The 21,065-nt window shown below is 43.5% G+C and overlaps 1 protein-coding gene across 2 annotated transcripts in view; it reads left to right on the top strand.

Annotated features, from left to right (window-relative positions):
- The window catches only part of LOC124721988 (heat shock 70 kDa protein 14-like), a 200,139-nt gene that overhangs the window by 147,826 nt on the left and 31,248 nt on the right, over positions 1 to 21,065 (top strand). For both annotated transcript variants that reach the window (XM_047247160.1, XM_047247161.1), the window contains exon 6: positions 16,033 to 16,291. In XM_047247160.1, coding sequence (XP_047103116.1) covers positions 16,033 to 16,291 — 259 coding nt within the window. The remainder of the gene's footprint in view (positions 1 to 16,032; positions 16,292 to 21,065) is intronic.

A 21,065-nucleotide genomic window follows, 5' to 3' on the forward strand; every position in this document is an offset into this window, starting at 1 on the left:
AATGAGAGCACTTAGCAACTTCCAACTAACTTTACACGTAATTTCAAGTCTTTTCTAAACTTTTCTCACTTACATGTTTAATGTCAAATATATTTAACACATTAACTCGTTTGTAGAGTAATCATACAGTCTGAAACTGTTTTATACATGAGTGTTAGATTCTTTAAAGAATCTTCACTGAGGTTTACTGTTAATTACTAGGATGTGATCAGAAAATTGGCTATAGCAGTTGCCAATGCTAGTATTGCAAACCCATGCAAGGTTGCATTTATATGGTGAAATGTATTATAATGTGAGATAATGTAATGGAGAAAAACTGTGTAGCTTTAATACAGGGTGTACATAAAGTCCGGGAACACTTTCAATTATTTATTGCGTAAGAACCAAACATTGTACAGATATCATACATGCCGTCTTGAAGAGAAACCCTGTAGGTTTTTTTTCCATGTATACCATGTAGTTTGGTAATTTGCCGATAGTCAGGGCTAGTCGCAAGCGTGGCAGGTTTTCTGTGTGTTGGAGTTCGACAAAAACGAGTGTGCTACAGCTGTTCAATGGATGCTTAGAACCAAGTATGGTAAGAAGCCACCAACAAAGAAGGCCATTTAGCACTGGTACAACAAATTCATTAGGATGGGTTGCTTGTGCCCAGAAAAGAGAAGCATGTATGAGAGACTGGGAAGGCAGTTGAGCATAACTCTTGTTACAGATCCTTACCATTTTGAAATGATGGGAAATATTAGCTCAGAAAATGACTGGATATGTAACCAAATATTTGCTAAGTAAATGTTGACAAATATAAATTTAAAGATAGAAGGAACCAGGGCATAAACAGTGGAATTATATCTTGATAGCAAAACGGACAGTGTGTGACATAAACTTGAGCCCTGTGCATGATTACCCGTAAACACTATTTCTAAGTTTTTCTTTGGTTTCCTTCACTGCTTGCTCATTGTACCAGTTGAATAACACCAAGGATAGGCTAGAGCCCTGTCTCTTTCCCTTCTCAATCACTTCTTCCCTTTCATGCCCTTCAACCCTTATAATTGCTATTAATCTTTCCTGGTGTTGGCTTCTACCAGTTTTCCCTTTTGTAAATAATTTCAGTATTTTGCAACCGTGAATTACTATACTGATATTTTGGTAATAGTCACACCTGTCAGCAACTGCTTCCTTTGGAATTGGAATTAGTTATTCTTCTTGAAGTCTGGAGGTATTTTGCCTGTTGTCTCATATATTTTGCACACCAGGGTGTGTAGTTTTGTCATGACTGGTTCTCAAAAGGACATCAGCAGATGTTACTGATAAAAATCTACCTCAGGGGCCTTGTTTTGGCATAGATCTTTTGGTCCTAGGTCAAATTACTCTTGCAGTATCATAGCTCCCATCTCATCTTCATCTACTTCCTTTTCCCCTTTCTATAATATTGCCTTCAACTTAATTTCCCTTGTATAGCTCATCTACACTCCTGGAAATTGAAATAAGAACACCGTGAATTCATTGTCCCAGGAAGGGGAAACTTTATTGACACATTCCTGGGGTCAGATAAATCAGATGATCACACTGACAGAACCACAGGCACATAGACACAGCCAACAGAGCATGCACAATGTCGGCACTAGTACAATGTATATCCACCTTTCGCAGCAATGCAGGCTGCTATTCTCCCATGGAGACGATCGTAGAGATGCTGGATGTAGTCCTGTGGAACGGCTTGCCATGCCATTTCCACCTGGCGCCTCAGTTGGACCAGCGTTCGTGCTGGGCGTGCAGACCGCGTGAGACGACGCTTCATCCAGTCCCAAACATGCTCAATGGGGGACAGATCCGGAGATCTTGCTGGCCAGGGTAGTTGACTTACACCTTCTAGAGCACGTTTGGTGGCACGGGATACATGCGGACGTGCATTGTCCTGTTGGAACAGCAAGTTCCCTTGCCGGTCTAGGAATGGTAGAACGATGGGTTCGATGACGGTTTGGATGTACCGTGCACTATTCAGTGTCCCCTCGACGATCACCAGTGGTGTACGGCCAGTGTAGGAGATCGCTCCCCACACCATGATGCCGGGTGTTGGCCCTGTGTGCCTCGGTCGTATGCAGTCCTGATTGTGGCACTCACCTGCACGGCGCCAAACACGCATACGACCATCATTGGCACCAAGGCAGAAGCGACTCTCATCGCTGAAGACGACACGTCTCCATTCGTCCCTCCGTTCACGCCTGTCGCGACACCACTGGAGGCGGGCTGCACGATGTTGGGGCGTGAGCGGAAGACGGCCTAACGGTGTGCGGGACCGTAGCCCAGCTTCATGGAGACGGTTGCGAATGGTCCTCGCCGATACCCCAGGAGCAACAGTGTCCCTAATTTGCTGGTAAGTGGCGGTGCGGTCCCCTACGGCACTGCGTAGGATCCTACGGTCTTGGCGTGCATCCGTGCGTCGCTGCGGTCCGGTCCCAGGTCGACGGGCACGTGCACCTTCCGTCGACCACTGGCGACAACATCGATGTACTGTGGAGACCTCACGCCCCACGTGTTGAGCAATTCGGCGGTACGTCCACCCGGCCTCCCGCATGCCCACTATACGCCCTCGCTCAAAGTCCGTCAACTGCACATACGGTTCACGTCCACGCTGTCGCGGCATGCTACCAGTGTTAAAGACTGCGATGGAGCTCCGTATGCCACGGCAAACTGGCTGACACTGACGGCGGCGGTGCACAAATGCTGCGCAGCTAGCGCCATTCGACGGCCAACACCGCGGTTCCTGGTGTGTCCGCTGTGCCGTGCGTGTGATCATTACTTGTACAGCCCTCTCACAGTGTCCGGAGCAAGTATGGTGGGTCTGACACACCGGTGTCAATGTGTTCTTTTTTCCATTTCCAGGAGTGTATATATTTCTTCCACATTTCTGCTTTCCCCCCGTTTGCTTGGTACTGGTTCTCCATCTAAGCTCATGATATTCATACAGCTGCTTCTCTTTTTTTCCAAATCCCTCTTAATTTACCTGAAGGCAGTATCATTCCCCTGCAAACATTTGCTCATGTCCTGGTGGAATGTCCGCCTTATAAAAATATCGTAATCTAGTCAGTTACTTTATATTTTAAGATTAAAAAGGAAATATTTATAGATTTTTAATGACTTCTTCTACCAGATTCTGTAAATGCTTTAAAATTTTCAGTTAAAATTACCCCAAAAATTTAAATCTTAGGATTATATGTCACTTTCCCAGTGAATGTCATACTAAATATTTTCAGGTTTAGGTCCATACTTGCACATCAGTCACTATTTTAGTAGTATGTTGTAAATAAAAATCTTGATGAAATTTCCATTTCTTAAATTATTTTTATGGCGGGCTTAAAGTAGCACTCATTGATAGCCCACATTACTGAAAGTGCATTGATATTACTAAGAGTTTGGTAAAAGATATTTTCAGGTTCTGGACCCTACTTACATATTAGTATGTATTTAAAAAGTATGTTGTTGATGCAAGTAAAGAACAAATAATGAATATTTCTGTTTAAAAAAATTTTTTTAGGGCAACTGTCGGGAAAAATTTGTTGGTATTGCTAGAGTTAAACAAATGTCTTCAAGATGATCGTGAGTGAACATTACATAATATTCTGGCCCCACATTTTTGAGCAACGAAGACTTACAAAAGAAAGATGAGTTACCCTAGGACATTATTCCATATGACATTATTCCATATGACATTATTGAATTAAAGTATGCAAAATATGTCACCTTACTGATTTGTCTCCCCAAGGTTTACAATGATTCTAAGTGCAAATGCAGCTGAACTAAGCTGTTTTAAGAGTTCCAAAATTAAATCCCTGGAATATATTGCTAGACTTACTAAGTACAACATTCTGCAGTCTTTTGTGTAGCTATGGCATTGATTGGTTGGTTATACCATCAATCCCACCAAACTTCAATTTATCTAAGAGAATGCTGCGATTCACATAATCAGATGCCTTAGATAAGTTGCAGAAAATACCAGACGGCGCTATTTTATTATTTAGTGCTCGTAAAATTTGGCAAGGGAATATGTAAATGGCATTCTCAGTAGAGCAACTCTTCTGAAACCCAAACTGTGGTTCGTTGAGGATATCAGTGCTGCTAAGGTGAGATAATATTCTAGAATACATCACTTTCTCAAACATTTTGGAAAATGGTGTCAGCAGTGAAGCTGGTCAGTAGTTATTGAACTGACATCTCTTTTTATCACCTTTCTTAAAGAGAGGCTTGACAACAGAATATTTCAGTCTCTTTGGAAAAATAAGTTATGTTAGTGATACATCACATATTTCAGATAAGACCATGCTTTTTATATTGGAACAAAACTTTATAATATTGTATTGGAAACACTATCTAAACCAGATGAGCTTTTATTTTCAAGAGTATGGATAATTTTCTGAATTTCAGAAGTAGAAGTTGGTAATACATTCATATGATTGAATTGTATGAGAGTTTCAACACACTGCTGTGATTTTCCCCTTTAACTGTTTGTCCCTATACTTTCTACCAATTATTAAATGTACTTACTACCTGTGGCTCATCATTACATCACTGCCATTCAGTTCAGTAGTGGTGATATCCTGTGCCTCGTTGTCCTGTCTCTCGTTTCACTGCATTCCATAAAGCCCCAAGTCTGTTGTCAGAATTACTGATTTCTGACGTGATGTGAAGGTTTCTTGAATTTTTAATAATTTTTCTTAGTAATTTTGAGTAGTTTTGTTGTGTGCAACTACAGCTGGATCAATACTTGTTCTTGCTAATAGGTACATTTTCCTTTTCCTTGAAGATGATATTTTAATCGCTGTAGTGATCCATGGTTTTCATATGGCCATTTAATATTCTTTCTAATTAGCATATATGGAAAGGTATTTTCAAATAATTAAATGAATTTATCATGGAATAGATAAAATTTAATTTAGCATTTGGTTCAGCATAAATTTCATCTCGGGTTATCTCTTGTAAGCTGTTCTTAAAAACATCTGTTGTGGAGGCATTAATTATTCTGATTTCCACTTAAGTGTATCCGTACTGTAAGGCACTAGGTAATTTATCCTAACAAACAGTGCATCATGTTCAGAGAGAGCATTTGTTACTGGGTAAACGGTATTTTTCTGGCTTTGAGCTTTAAAACCAATTAGGGTCCTACAGTCTTTATCCATCTGTGTTGGAAAGTTAATTACTGGAATCAAATTGTGTGATCCAAATAAAGTTCCCTATTTTTCATATCAGGATCCTTTAGAAAATGTGCATTGAAGTCACCACAGACCATTAACTGCTTGCTGCTGCCTGACAGATAGCACAGTAAGGAATTCAGATTCCTTATAAATAGTTTAAAATTTCCTTGTGGGTATCTATATAATTCACAGATACACTTCTCTGTATGCTGATCACTACAAAAACTACTTGCCTTAATGTTTTTGAACTTGTGTTCTGTCTTAATATATGTAACAAATCTTCCTTTTCATATATTATTTCTGCATGAGTAAGCTGCTGGAGTTAATGTTTTATACATAATAATAACAAGGAGCATATTAAGAGTATTAGAAAATAGTCTTGCTGCATATAATGTTAATTTATAGCAGTGCACTTTAGTAGTATCTTCACACACCTTGTGATCACATGGTTTCTTTGTCAATGAAAGTCTCTCTCTATTGTATAACAGATTTGTTTTCGTGACCACTCACACCATTAATCCTCACATAAATACATATTTTATGATTTTAGTCTCATTTTCCATTTCTTAATAGCTGTACTTTATTTACATGTATCATCTTGAACATGCAAATCTGAAGTGTCCTCCAGTTTCCCCCGTTCGTGTTCTGTGAAAGCCTACACTCATCTACTTTGTCTTATTTGTTGCTGACAGCCACCTTTACCTGTGCACTCTAATATACATAACAAGAAGTTACAAGCAGAGGATTTGAACGTAATTTTTAAAATATTAAATGTAAATCACACCATTTCACATAGTTTTACACTTCCAATTTTTATCTCTCTTATTTCGTCGTCATTCTATCATTTACAAAATTCAAACGAATAAAGAAATGTGTTGATGAACTGCTATGATAAAAATGTGTCTTTGCTTACAGTATGAACGTTACAACAGCTACTAGTGATAGTTAGCACTCTAATCGACCTACCGTATGCGGCCGATCACTACACACACTCCCCCCTGTGGGCCCAGGGATTACAATAGGCCCGAGGTATTCCTGTCTGTCCTAAGAGGTGACAAAAATGAGTCTCATACGTTTCGGCCTCTATGGGGTGGTCCCCTGCAGGGTTTGACCTCCATTTTTCAAAGTTTTCCCAAAGAGTGAGCCAATTGGGGAAGGGCGCCTTACACGGTTTATCCTGTCCATTGTCTAGAGAGATCTTTAGCCCACTTCCTCGCCGTCGCATTGCAGTCCAGCTCATCCTCCATCTCTTGGGCAAGGAACCTTCCTGGATGTGTTTTCCACCATGCACTGTGCAGTGTTGCTTTCTGCACCAACGATGACCATGGACTTCTTTGCACCTCATAGCCAGCATGGCAGCCAGTCCGTTGTGGTGGGGCCACCATGTACCCTGTTGGTTGTAGCCCCCTGACAAAACGGGGATGGCTCTGCTGATGCCTGCGCTGTTAACTCCCAACATATGCCAAGGATATGCCTGTCGCCCTGGGGCATCAGGACTCCCGGCAATGGCCATCGTGCCAGGTGGCCTTTGCTGTGGCTGGGTGGCGCCCGTGGGGAGGGCCCCTGGTCAGGGTGGGTGGCATCGGGGCAGATGATGCGCAATGAAGCGTACCACATCATCACTTGGCGGTGATCAGCCACCAGCAGTCTCTAAGAGTTCCACGTCTCAGTACAGTGCAAGAAATTCTGTCCCTAAATCATTCCCCTCCCAGGCCACACCATGGGGGAATGCCAGGCTAAGGATGGCAGCGAACCTTATTCACCCCGGTACCTCGTACATACGAGAGCTGATGGGGACTCCTTTGTTTCGATGAAGTCACAGTTTTTTGTAGAGCATTTACAGGACAAGTTTAGGGAGGTGGAGGGCTTGTCCAAAATGCGTTCTGGGTCAGTCTTGATAAAAATAGCATCCTCTGCCCAGTCATGGGCTTTACTCACTTGTAAAAAGTTGGGGGATGTTTCTGTTACCATCACACCACATAAGAGCTTAAATATGGTGCAGGGTACTATATTCCACAGAGGCCTTCTTTTACTGTCTGAAGATGAGCTGTGCGCCAATTTAGAGCAGCGAGGTGTACATTTCATCTGGCATGTCCTCCGGGGTCTGAGGGATAATCAGGTTGCCACCGGTGCCTTCATCTTGGCCTTCGAGGGTGATACATTGCCTGAGAAGGTCAAGGTGGTGGTCTACCGCTGTGATGTAAAGCCCTATATCCCTGTCCCGATGCGGTGCTTTAAGTGCTGGAAGTTTGGCCATATGTCTTCCCGCTCTACTTCCAACGTCACATGTTGAGATTATGGATGTCCATCACATCCCAATACTCCATGTGCCCAGCCTCCCATCTGTGTCAACTGGGGTGAGCATCATTCACCTTGTTCGCCAGACTGCAGGATTTTACAGAAAGAGAGGAAAATTATAGAATACAAGACCCTGGACTGACTGACCTGGACTGAGGCTAAGAGAAAATATGAGCGCCTACATCCTGTGGCTATGACCACCTCACATGCTGCCGCTATGAGAACAGTTGTAGCTCCATCAGTTCCACGAATTCCACTCGACTCTTGGAGCCAGAAGGCTACACCTGCCCCCTTGATGGGGGGGGGGGGGGGGGGGGCAATTCCCTCCTGTTGCTCCCGCATCGCCTACCTCGGGAGCACTGCCCCACCAACCATCGGGGACACCAGCCCCACTTCTCAGCTGGAGAAGTGAAAGTCTTCTTCGGCTCCTCTCGCCAGGAAGGGATCCCTTGGGTCACTCCCTTCCCAGCTTTCTGCTAGTGGGAAAGATGATGCCGCCAGTGGCCGAAGTGCCCAAAAGTAGCTGGTTGTAGGGTTTCACAATCATCCTGAGTCCCGGAGACTGAATTAGTGAAACCCTCTCAGCCAGAGAGACCCAAGGAGCAGAGAGAAAAGTCCAAAAAGAAGACCTCTATGTCCAAGGAAATTGTGGTGGCACCCGCACCACCGCTACCTACAAGGTCTGCATCTGGGGATGAGGTGGAGATGCTCGCATCTGCTGAGGACCTACACTACTGGCCATAAAAATTGCTACACCACGAAGATGACGTGCTACAGACCCGAAATTCAACTGACAGGAAGGAGGTGCTGTGATATGCAAATGATAAGCTTTTTCAGAGCATTCACATAAGGTTGGCACCGGTGGTGACACCTACAATGTGCTGACATGAGGAAAGTTTCCAACCAATTTCTCATACACAAACAGCAGTAGACCGGCGTTGCCTGGTGAAACGTTGTTGTGATGCCTCGTGTAAGGAGGAGAAACGCGTACCATCACTTTTCCGACTTTGATAAAGATCGGATTGTAGCCTATCGCGCTTGCAGTTTATCGTATTACTACATTGCTGCTCGCGTTGGTTGAGATCCAATGACTGTTAGCAGAATATGGAATCGGTGGGTTCAGGAGTGTAATACGGAACGCCGTGCTGGATCCCAGTGGCCTCGTATCACTAGCAATCGAGAAGACAGGCATCTTATCCCCATGGCAGTAACGGATCATGCAGCCATGTCTCGATCCCTGAGTCAACGGATGGGGCCATTTGCAAGACAACAACCATCTGCATGAACAGTTCGACGAGGTTTGCAGCAGCATGGACTATCAGCTCGGAGACCATGACTGCGGTTACCCTTGACGCTGCATCACAGACTGGAGCGCCTGCGAATGTGTACTCAACGACAAACCTTGGTGCACGAATCGCAAAACATCATTTTATCGGATGAATTCAGGTTCTGTTTACAGCATTGTGATGGTCGCATCCGTGTTTGGCGACATCACGCTGAAAGCACATTGGAAGCGTGTATTCGTCATCGCCATACTGGCATATCATCCGGCGTGATGGTATGGGCTGCCATTGGTTACACGTCTTGGTCACACCTTGTTCGCATTGACGGCACTTTGAACAGTGGACGTTACATCTCAGATGTGTTACGACCCGTGGCTCTACCCTTCATTCGATCCCTGCAAAACCCCACATTTCAGCAGGATAATGCACAACCGCATGTTGCAGGTCCTGTACAGGCCTTTCTGGATACAGAAAATGTTTGACTGCTGCCCTGGCCAGCACATTCTCCAGATCTCTCATCAATTGAAAACGTCTGGTCAATGGTGGCCAAGCATCTGGCTCGTCACAATACACCAGTCACTACTCTTGATGAACTGTGGTATTGTGTTGAAGCTGCATTGGCAGCTGTACCTGTACATGCCATCCAAGCTCTGTTTGACTTAATGCCCAGGCATATCAAGGCCGTTATAACGGCCAGAGGTGATTGTTCTGGGTACTGATTTCCCAGTCTCATGATGTCATCCTTCAGTGGAATCACGGTGACTTTTTCCACCGCCTGGCTGAGCTACGGCAACTGTTAAGCTTGACACCTGCTATCTGCATTGCACTCCAGGAAACCTGGTTCCCGGCAGTGCGGACCCCATCCCTCCATGGCTATAAGGGATATTACAGGAACCGTAGCAACTATAATAGTGTGTCAGCTGGAGTTTGCATTTATGTCCTGAACTCAGTCTGTAGTGCAACAGTGCCCCTTCAAACCCCTCTTGAAGCAGTGGCCGTCAGCATAAGGGCGACACAGGAAATAACTGTCTGCAATGTATATCTTCCTTCAGATGGTGCAATATCCCTGACTGTATTAGCTGCACTGATTAATCAACTCCCTAAACCTTTCCTACTTTTTGGATATTTTAACACCCATAACCCCTTGTGGGGTGGCACTGTGCTTAGTGGCCAAGGCAGTGATGTCGAAGCTTTACTGTCTCAGTTCGACCTCTTCCTCATAAATACTGGGGCCACCACACATTTTATTGTGGCTCATGGTAGGTACTCAGCCATTGATTTATCCATTGATTTATCCATTGATTTATCCATTTGCAGCCCAGGACGTCTCCCATCTATCCACTGGAGAGCACATGATGACCTGTGCAGTTGTGACCACTTCCCCATCTTCCTGTCACTGCCCTGGCATCAGGCCAATGGTCACTTATCCAGATGGGTTTTTAAACAAGGTGGACTGGGAAACTTTCACCTCTGTGGGCACCATTGACTCTCCCCCACAGGGTAACATGGGTGTGATGGTTGAGCAGGTGACTACAACAGTCGTTAATGCAGAGGAAAATGCAATCCCTCGCTCTTTTAGATGCCCCCTTGGTGGTTGACAGAAGTCACTGAGGCAATTAAGGAGCATCAGCGAGCTCTACAGCAGCATAAGTGGCACCCTTCCCTGGATCACCTCATAGCCTTTAAGCGGCTCCTTGTCGGCGTTCGCCAGATTATCAAATTACGGATGGAGGAGTGTTGGGAGAGATAAGTCTCATCCATTGGATGCCGTACGTCACTTTCCCAAGTCTGGACGAAGATCAGACGTCTTTTTTGTACCTGATCCCAACAGGTGTCCATGGCATTAACATCAATGGTGTGTTGTCAACCGGCGCTAACGCGATTGCTGAGCACTATGCTTGAGGCTTTGCTTCGGCGATCTAACCCCCCCCCCCCCCCCCCTTAAACGGTGGATGGAAAGGAAAGCCCTCTCGTTCGCTACAGCCCACAGTGAACCCTATAACGCCCCATTTACATACTGGGAGTCCTCAGTGCCCTTGCACATTGCCCTGACACAGCTCCTGGGCCAGATCAGATCCATGGTCAGATGATTAAACATCTCTCATCTGACTACAAGTGACATCTCCTTGTCATCTTCTATCGGATCTGGTGCGTCTCGTCTTTCCATCCCAGTGGTGGGAGAGCACCATCATATTCCGATGCTTAAACTCGGTAAAAACCCGCTTGAAGTGGATAGCTATCGGACCATCAGCCTCACCAATGTTCTTTGTAAGCTCCTGGAGTGTATGGTGTGTCTGTGGTTGTGTTGGCTCCTGGAGTCACGTGGTCTACTGACTCCATGCCAGGGCGGCTTCCGCCAGGGTTGCTCTAACATTGATAATCTTGTGTCCCAAGAGTCTGCCATCCGAACAGCCTTTTCCAGATGCCAACACCTAGGTGCCGTCTTGTTTGATTTACAAAAAGCATATGACACCACCTGGCAACAGCATATCCTTGCCACATTATACAAGTGTGGTCTCAGAGGCCCACTCCTGTTTTTTTATCCAAAATTTCCTGTCACTTCATACTTTCCGTGTCCAGGTTGATGCCTCCCATAGTTCGCCCCATTTCCAGGAGAGAGGGGTCCCGCAGGGCTCCGTATTGAGTGTATCTCTATTTTTAGTTGTCATTAATGATGTAGCAGCAACTGTAGGGCCATCCGTCCCACTGTCTCTGTATGCAGACGACTTCTGAATTTCACACTGTTCCACCAGTATTGGTGTTGCTGAGTGGTGCCTACAGGGCGCCATCCACAAGGCACAGTCATGGGCTCTGGCCCACGGTTTCCAGTTTTCGGCCGCAAAGTCGTGTATGATGCACTTCTCTTGGTGTTGTATTGTTCATCTGGAACCAGAACTTTACCTTAATGTCGATCCACTCACTGTAGTGGAGACATATCGATTCTTAGAACTGTTTTTTGACGCCCGATTGACTTGGCTTTCTCACCTCAGTCACCTTAAGCAGAAATGCTGGCAGCACCTCAATGCCCTTCGCTGTCTGAGCAACACCAATTGGGGTGCAGATCGCTGTATGCTGCTGCAGTTTTACAGAGCCCTTGTTCAATCCCGCCTTGAGTATGGGAGTCTGGTTTATGGTTCGGCTGCACCCTCAGCATTGCGTTTGCTCGACCCAGTGCACCACTGTGGCGTTTGTCTAGTGACAGACGCTTTTAGGACGAGTCTGGTGAATAGTGTCCTGGTGGAGGCCGGAGTCCCTCCATTGCAGGTTAGGCGTGCACAGTTGCTCTCCAGTTACATTGCATACGTTTGTAGTTCTCTTGCGCATCTGAATTTCGGTCTCCTCTTCCTGCCCGTGGCGGTTCATCTCCTGCATCGGTGGCCCAGGTCAGGGCTTACACTTGCAGTTAGTGTTCAAACCCTTCTGTCTGAACTTCAGTTGTTGCCTTCACCACCTACACGTGAGGTTCATTCACGAACACCTCAGTCGTGTACATCTAGGCTGCAGCTTCGATTCTCGTCACGTACCGGGGCCACGAAGTGGTTTACACCGATGGCTCGATGGCTAATGGTCATGTTGGCTTTGCCTATGGTCACGGAGGACATATAGAGCAGCATTCCTTGCGTGATGGCTGCAGTGTTTTCACTGCAGAGCTGGCGGCCATCTCTCGTGCTCTTGAGCACATCCACTCATGCCCAAGTGAGTCATTTATCCTGTGTACTGATTCCTTGAGCAGCCTACAAGCTACTGACCAGTGCTACCCTCATCATCCTTTGGTAGCGACCATCCAGGAGTCCGTCTATGCCCTGGAATAGTCCAGTCATTCAGTGGTGTTTGTCCAGACCCCAGGTAAAGTAGGAATCCCAGGCAATGAATTTGCCGACAGGTTGGCTAAACGGGCTATGCAGAAACCGCTTATGGAGATCGGCTTCTCTGAAACTGACCTGAGCTCAGTATTACGCCGCAAGGTTTTGTGGCTTTGGGAGACAGAATGGCATAACCTCAGTACACACAGCAAGCTGCGTGCCCTTGAGGAAACTACGAATGTGTGGAAGACCTCTGTGCGTGCCTCTGCGTGCCCTTAAGGAAACTACGAATGTGTGGAAGACCTCTGTGCGTGCCTCTCACAGGGACTCTGTGTTTCTCTGTCGGCTCCGCATTGGCCATACGTGGCTGTCTCATGGTTACCTCCTCCTTCGTGATGACCCACCTCAGTGTCACTGTGGCTCACGAATGACAGTCGTCCATCTCTTGCCGGACTGCTCACTTTCCGCCGCTCTGCAGCGGACTTTTAACCTTCCCAGCACCCTACCTTCAGTGTTGGGCAATAATGCCTCAACAGCAGCTTTAGTTTTACATTTTATTCTTGAGGGTGTGTTTTATCATTTTCTCCAAGTTTTAGCACATGTCCTTCATCCCTGTGTGTCCTCCACCCTCGTGCTTTCAGGGTGGGGGTTTTAATGTGTTGCAGAGTGGCTGGCTTTTCCTTTTTATCCTCATTGTCAGCCAGCCATGGTAACGTGCTTTTTTTGATTTAAGATCTTCTACTTGTTTTTTGCGTCTTTGTGGTTTTCTTGTCCCCTTTTGTCCATTTAAGTGTGTTGACCTTCAGTCGTCGTCATTTTTCCTTTCATTCTGTTTGGTCTTGTCTCATTGTCTTACTCTCACCGTTGTGGCATTGTTTCCTTTGGAACAGTGGACCGATGACCTCATAGTTTGGTCCCTTCCTCACTCTTTTAAACCAACCAACTAGGCCACTCTTTGTGCAGTCTGTTGATTACTGGCTTGCCCAGCATTATTTGTGCCAGGTTTACTTAATTGGTACACTACATGGCTATGACAATTGAAACATGATGTCCTCCCTCTCTCAAAAAAAAAAAAAAAGAAGAAGAAGAAGAAGAAGAAAAGACCTCATAGATGTGTGGTGATGGGATGGATGACCATTGAGGCGAAATGGTCGTTAGTGGTAACCTCAGGTGAACCTGCCACACCGTAGTTTTATAACACCTACATAGGCAGTCAGTGCTCTCTATCTGGGTGGACTGTACAGAACCCAAGCTGTTTGTGGGAATGCATGTGGATCCCAACTAAGACGAAAGAAATATCTCCACGTTATGGGTGGGTCATTAGCAGTCACCAAAACCCTCTGGAACTGCACCAGGAAATTGAACTTTGATCATTGTTGAAAGGCACAATCTTGTCAGAATGTCTTTGTTGTGGAGTAGAAAAACACGATACCCTCAGCTACCATAAGGCCTTGTAAGTTGTAGGGACGTCATGGACATTGACACTGCTGAACTGAAAAAGTAGTGGGGAATCGGAAGCATAACAGAAGAGAGGAATTTGATGATGTAAGTGAATGGTGAACTGTAGAGAACTGTTGCCTTCACCGTAACATTCAGTTGGCTATCCTAGAACTCATCAAGGTTTTATTTATTATACTAAAAGTAAAACTTCAGGTACCCAATCTAATGTGGTGCTACAAATGCCAATGGTGTGGTAGCACCACAGGAAAGACACCTTCAAAGCCAGGACATTATGTTCAGTGCCAGACTTCTGTCTAAATTGCTCAGATAGTCAGCTGCTAGGAGCAGGCATTGCGTGGTATTTTTAGAAGAAACGAAAATTAAAAAAATTATGTTGGTCATTAAAATTTCCTTTACTGAGAAAGAAATAACATAATACCTTGCAACCTCCTCTGTTCTGCATCTACATACATACTCTGCAGGCCACCTAATGGTGCCTGACAGAGGGTAACTTGTACGAACGTTAGTCATTTTCTTTCCTGTTCCACTTGCAAACAGAGTGAGGGGAAAATGACTGTTCATATGCTACCATACGAGCCCTAATTTCTTTTACATTGTCTGTGCAGTCCATATGTGATGCTATGTTGGTGGCAGTAGAATTGTTCTGCAGTTGGCTGCAGATGCTGATTCTCTAAGTTCTCTCAGTAGTGTTTCGGGAAAACAATGCCAGCTTTCCTCCGGGGATTACCATGTGGGTTCACGAAGTATCTCTGCAATACTTTCATGTTGATTGAACCTACTGGTAACAAATCTACCGACACACTTTTGAATTGCTTTGATGTCTTCCTTTAATCCATCCTGATGTGGATCCCAAACACTCTTGCAGTACTCAATAATGGGTGTCACAAGTGTTCTATACACTATCGCCTGCCCCCCCCCCCCCCGCCCCCCCTCCCGTTTCCAGGGAAGAGAATGTTTTTATCACTTATATGAATGATATTCCATAACAGAATATTTGTTTGTAACCTATATAAAATCAGGTCACAGATATCAGGATATTTAGACTCAAAACTAAAGAAAATCCACTTCCGAACAACACTGTCTTCCATGCTCATGTGCAGTCAGGTGTCTGCTTATATGAACATGGTTTCCTATATAACGGACTTGTAAGAACTTTACAGTTAGTTGACTAGTTTTTGAAGCGATCGTCTCTGAAGCTGGGTGTTTTGCATTGAAATGCAATTTTGGCGTTATTTTTGAATAGACTCGTCATTGATTTTGAAGGATATTATTGCGTTTTACTTAACAACGTGTACACATTTTATGGAAGCTTTAATGCTGCTTGGAAGTCCATGTTCAAAAGAAATGGACTTGGCTGTCTTTTAATCTAGGTACCTTAAGTATCCTGTTAAATCATTGGGTCTTATCAATTGGTATGAGCCTCTTATGGTGGCTGTGAACCAGCACACAATTAAGTTTTGCCATTTCATTTTTTTCCCCTTTTTGTCATCTCTGCCTTTTGTGGTGCTACAATAAATGCAGAACACCATGTATTAAGAGATACAGTCTAAATGTGTGTATTTTTAAACAGTGGAGACATTGGGCCATAGTGTGTAGATGGAGGGGGGGCAGGGAGGAGGAGGAGGAGAGAGAGAGAGAGAGAGAGAGAGAGAGAGAGAGAGAGAGAGAGAGAGATTGTCTACATCTGACAAAGGACTTAGTATTTTAGCTTACAATGTCAAACAGTCTTCTTTCAGTGTGCCTGTTTGCCACCAAGCACCTCCCATATGTGGTGAGTAGTAATCTATCTTTTTGATATGTAATTATCAGTTCCCTTAATTCTACTATAGAGTTTCTTATTGGAACACATCAAAAACTGAGCAGTTGTTGTGGTGAAAAACTACTATAACAACCTTAACTGTTCGCCTTCCAATTTTTTAATAAAAGAAGGAAGACTGACTAGTGATACCATTATTCAATATATGTGGGCCATTTAAACATAATACTTTCTTCTTATTGCAGAAAATGGAAGTTGGATCCAAATGATAGTCGGTGTGCTATGGCTAAATTGTACAGCTCTGCAGAGCAGTGTAAACACATTTTGTCCACAATGAGTACAGCTCATTGTTTTATTGAGTCTCTGTGTCAAGGGACAGACTTTGGCTACAATGTGACAAGAACAAGATTTGAAGATTTGATTAGTGCAGCTGTGAAAATGTGCACTGCCCCCATAGAAGAAGCACTGAGCCAAGCAGGTATCGATTGCAGAGACGTAAACAAGGTGAGTCATCTGGTAGAGTTACTACCATTTTACAACATTACCCTTTCTCCATCCCTTCCCCAATCCCTCATACCCTTCCATGCCCCCAACCCTCCCTTTTATCATTCCCTTTTGCACTGTGTAACAATTCTGAGTCAGGTGTTTCTTCTTGTGATAATGCTCATGTTCTATTTCTTATTTTTTTTTTTTTTTAATTTTATTATACTGTATTGCTCTTCTGTGTCAGTGATTCAAGGCTATGACCATAGCATCATACTTTCAGGTGAATTTTCAAGCTCTATGTCTACATACGTACTCGGCAAGCCATCTTATGGTGCATGAAGAAGGTACCTTGTACCAACACTAATCATTTCCTTTCCTGTCCACTTGCAAATAGAGCAAGGGAAAAAGCAACTGTCTACGTGCCTCCATATGAACTGTAATATCTCTTATCTTATTGTCATGGTCCTTAAGCAAAATGTACTACATTGATGGCAGTAGAATCATTCTTCAGTCAGCAGCAAATGCTGATTCTCTGACTTTTCTCAATAGTATTTCACAAAAAGAATGTGGTCTTCCCTCCAGGGATTTTCATTTCAGTTCACGAAGCACCTTAGTAGTAATCATTTGTTGATCGAACCTACTGGTAACAAACCAAGCAGCCTGCCTGTGAATTGCTTCGATGCTTCCTTTTATGCGACCTGGTGGGGATCCCAAACACTCGAGCAGTACTCAAGAATGGGTTGTACTAGTATTCTGTACTTGGTCTCCTTTATGGATGAACCACACATTCCACACGATATTAGGCAAGTGTACTAGTTTCTTTGGCTCTTCATTGTATGTCACAGATGCAAGGTGATGATGATGATGATTTTACATTATTCTCCAGTTCTTTTCACTTACCTATGTTTCCTGTTAGGAAACACTCTGTGTGTGTGTGTGTGTGTGTGTGTGTGTGTGTGTGTGTGTGTGTGTGTGTGTGTGTAAATTCTCAAAATATGTGAATGCATAATGTTTGCCTAAAAGAACAGACACCACGGTGCAGAATCTGCAGCTATGAAAAATTATATATAAATTGAAGGGGGATAACTGCTGTCAGCTGCCGCAGGACGTTAAGTGGAATCGGTGGCAATGAGCGAAAATGTGTACTGGACAGAGACTCAAATCTGGGCTCTCTTGCATACTAGACAGGTGCAGTAACCACTGAACCATCGGGGACACAGTGTGAAATTTAAACTTCTGTGATTTCTCCAAATAAATGTAGGCATATGCCAGAACGGTTCCCTTGAAAAGGATGTGGGCGATTTCGTTCCCGATACCTGCACACACTGAGCTCGTACTCTCGTACTCTCACTTCCTTGTCATTGGTGGGCTATAAGACCCTAATCTTCACTTCTTCTTTTATTTATCATGAGTATTGCTGTCTAGTGTATAACTGCAGCAAGTGCAAGGCAAATAAATGAGAATATTAGTTCATATGTCTTAGCTGCTTCAGTTCAATTGTCAAGATTTTCAGCTCCGATTAGTCTGTCGCAAGCTGTGCTGCTGTATGTAAGAAAGGAAAATGAGTGAACTCTGGAAGCACTCAGTATTTTTAGGTATGTTGGTCACAGAATATGGGAAGTAGGCAGAACTTAAGAGCTCTTTTTTTTATAGTGCATTTTGCCTGGTCTCAAGTTGATTATGGTTGTGTGATGTCAGTATGCTCAGTCATTCTAGATGGAAACCTGTGAAGCAGTCAATCATGCGGAAATAGTGTTAGCCACCAAACCTTTTATGATCAGCTCCACTGTATGCTCTGAGGCTAGCAAACCACCTCTTGTAATTGCATAGCAGCTCATCATGGTGTGAGAAGATTATAAAGTTTCCTCAGTGCAGAAGACACAGGCACACCATATCGTCGGTCACCCATTGACAGAAAAACACACTGAATAACAATTTGTGAGCACGTATCGAGCCTTTGGAATACATAGAAGTCAGGGGAAGCTCATGGAGGCCAGACGGATTGAACTTTAAAAAGGTAAGTAGGTTATTAGTAAATGTTACTACATGTGACATAAGAGGGTGAACCTTCCATCTACTAGCCACAATTACAAGAATTGTGCAATTGAACATCTCACAGACAAAGTTGTAATTGCCGCATGTGCCTTTAGAGTTGTTACCAATGCAGAATGTAAAATTTGTTAATCAAACTGTAGAACTTGACCTAATCCATTCCCTGGAATGATTTATTGCTGTGCAGGAAGGGGTCATTTCAGCCAAGCACTTAATGCAACACGTAGAGCATTTCAGAGAAGGATGACGACATATGACAATGATTGTGAGTGCTGCAGTACCAAGTGCCACAGTGGCTCTGACTCTGGTGCGTGTAGCTTTTATTCTTTTGAGGTGGAGAGCCAGTCATCAGCATAAACCACCAATACTCCAGGTTTTAGTAGACTAGATCCATAGAGCATAAGAGAGAGTGAGAGTATAACTTTGTAGTGTGAATGCAGAGTAGGTGTAAATTTAGGATTAAGAGAAAAGGAAGCACTGGGACAAGCCATGAAGGTTTTAATTGCCAGAAGTGAAAACAAGTGCAAAAAGAAGACTTCTAAGCAAATAGCAACAAGCAGCTTAGCAAGAAAGATTTGATGCAGTATCTAACACGTCAGCAACTTGCTAGTTGTTTTGGGTATAAAATTTGTTTGTAATTTGTACAAACAAGTAGTGTGATATGAAAATGGTGCGTCTTGTTCGTGTGTGTGTGTGTGTGTGTGTGTGTAAGTAAGGGGGGGGGGGGGGCGCTTGTAAAGTAGTATAACACAATATAGTTAGCCTTACTCAAATTCAAAAAAGCCATCGTATGTAGTAAAGTCAACTATTTAATATCGGAAGAATTTTTTAATTAATATTGTATTTAACTTTTCGTGCAATATAAGACACACAGATAAATAACATTTACACTACCAGAAAAAAACTTTAATAATGAATGTAAAGTACATTCTTTTTGAAGCATGCAGAAATTTTTTAGATCTTCACTAATTTGTCAGGTCCTTTCTCTCCTAAATTATTTCTTAATTTTGACCAAACAAGCCAGTAGGTGGAGAAGATCCTCTCAATGGATGCAGTGCTAGCAGGGCAAGAAAAGGGGCCTAATAAAGTAATTGTAAGAATGGGTTACATTTTGAATAAGTTAATAATAGGAATTTTAATTGAACTATCGTCAATGTGAGAAATAGAAAAAACAATAAAACCCACAAAAACTAAATTTGACCCACTGGGTTGGTTTTTTTTTTAAATAGCCATGTTTATCTCAACTCTCATGTATGGCCATATTACAGTAAATCTGAGCAGTGCATTGCCACAGCTATGAAAGCAGGCGAGCACGGGATGTTGTCACTGTAATAATTCAACAAGGCCAGTGCAGTGTTTTGATGTAGGTTAGCTTGTTGAAACAGTGAACTCAGCAGTACTGCATATACTAATGCAGCAAAGGGCAAGGCAGTTGTCCAAACTGACAGTGGCAGTGGATTTTTTGGATACGTGACTGATAGTGCTGCATATGCATGAATGAATGGTGCACTGCTATTGACAATAAGTACAAGTAATTTTTGTAATGGATTTATTCTTAGTCTTGCAGCCGAATTGGGGCGACAGGGTTTTGCCAAATGAGGATACCACGTGGACCTGCCAATAAAAAGTCACTGGTTTGAGGCCACAGATGGGGGGGGGGGGGGGGGGGGGGGCGGCGGCAAACAGTAGTATCTGAACCGGACAACAATTGCGGGGGGAGAGGGCAGATTCATATTCTTGAGGGGAAAAAACCTTCTTTTACAAAGCACCTAGCATCCAGCGCACGTCGGTCTGTCGATTGTTCATATGATTTTGAAATGCACCTCTGCTGGTTTTTGGACATTTTTGAACATATTCTAAGTTGAGTTTTGAATGCGTGCATAGTGTACGTGATATCTCTGCCAGGGGAATCCTCATCACATCTAGACATGAACTTTCCTCCAGACAAAACGGGACGGGGCTATACGAGCTGAGCGGAATAAAGCCGAACCGGTGAATGCCAACTGCTGCTTGTTTATGTGGTTGATTTGGTTTGCAAATGTTCAGCGTTGTTATAATTACTAGCGAAATCCATAGATTCAGATTACCAGAGTTGAAATAAATGACTAACAGGAATAACAGGTAAGAAAGATTATGTATTATCTTCTCGGTGTATCCAAGAAAGTGAATTTTGACGGAAAATTTTTGGCCACATCGCTACATTAGACAGGGCCAGTTGTAGTCACGAGCTAGCAGCTGCTTAAGTTCCATTCTGGGAGTAGTGCGGGAAATGCATTGTACGAACACATACTAACACCTAACCGGAGAATAATCGCTGGATAACTAAACCAGTGATTGTGGCAGGGTTAGTAAAGTTAAACGGAGAATGAGTTTGACAGTAGTAGGAATAGTTACAGAGTTAGTGATGACAAGATTGTTTGTTAGTACGAGGAAGGAGAAGAAATGGGGACATCACACAAATTATGGAAGAATATGACGATTCCAAATTCATACAAAAATTTTATTCTCGTGCATGAAACTGGAGCATATGAATGAAATTTGAAACTAGTTCCTAACATAAAGCTTTTTGATTGTAGTAGGAAAATAGATATTTTGTGTTGCTACTTCGTGAATTATATTGCTGTAATATAAAAATGATCATTATTGCCAAAACAGTCTTCCTTATTTGGTGTGTGTTACAATTGCTGCAGTATTGGAATGGCCTATTTCATTTTATCCAGGAAACAGTGACAAAATAGAT

This window comes from Schistocerca piceifrons, chromosome X, assembly GCF_021461385.2.
Source record: "Schistocerca piceifrons isolate TAMUIC-IGC-003096 chromosome X, iqSchPice1.1, whole genome shotgun sequence".
NCBI classification, from domain to species: Eukaryota; Metazoa; Arthropoda; class Insecta; order Orthoptera; family Acrididae; genus Schistocerca; species Schistocerca piceifrons.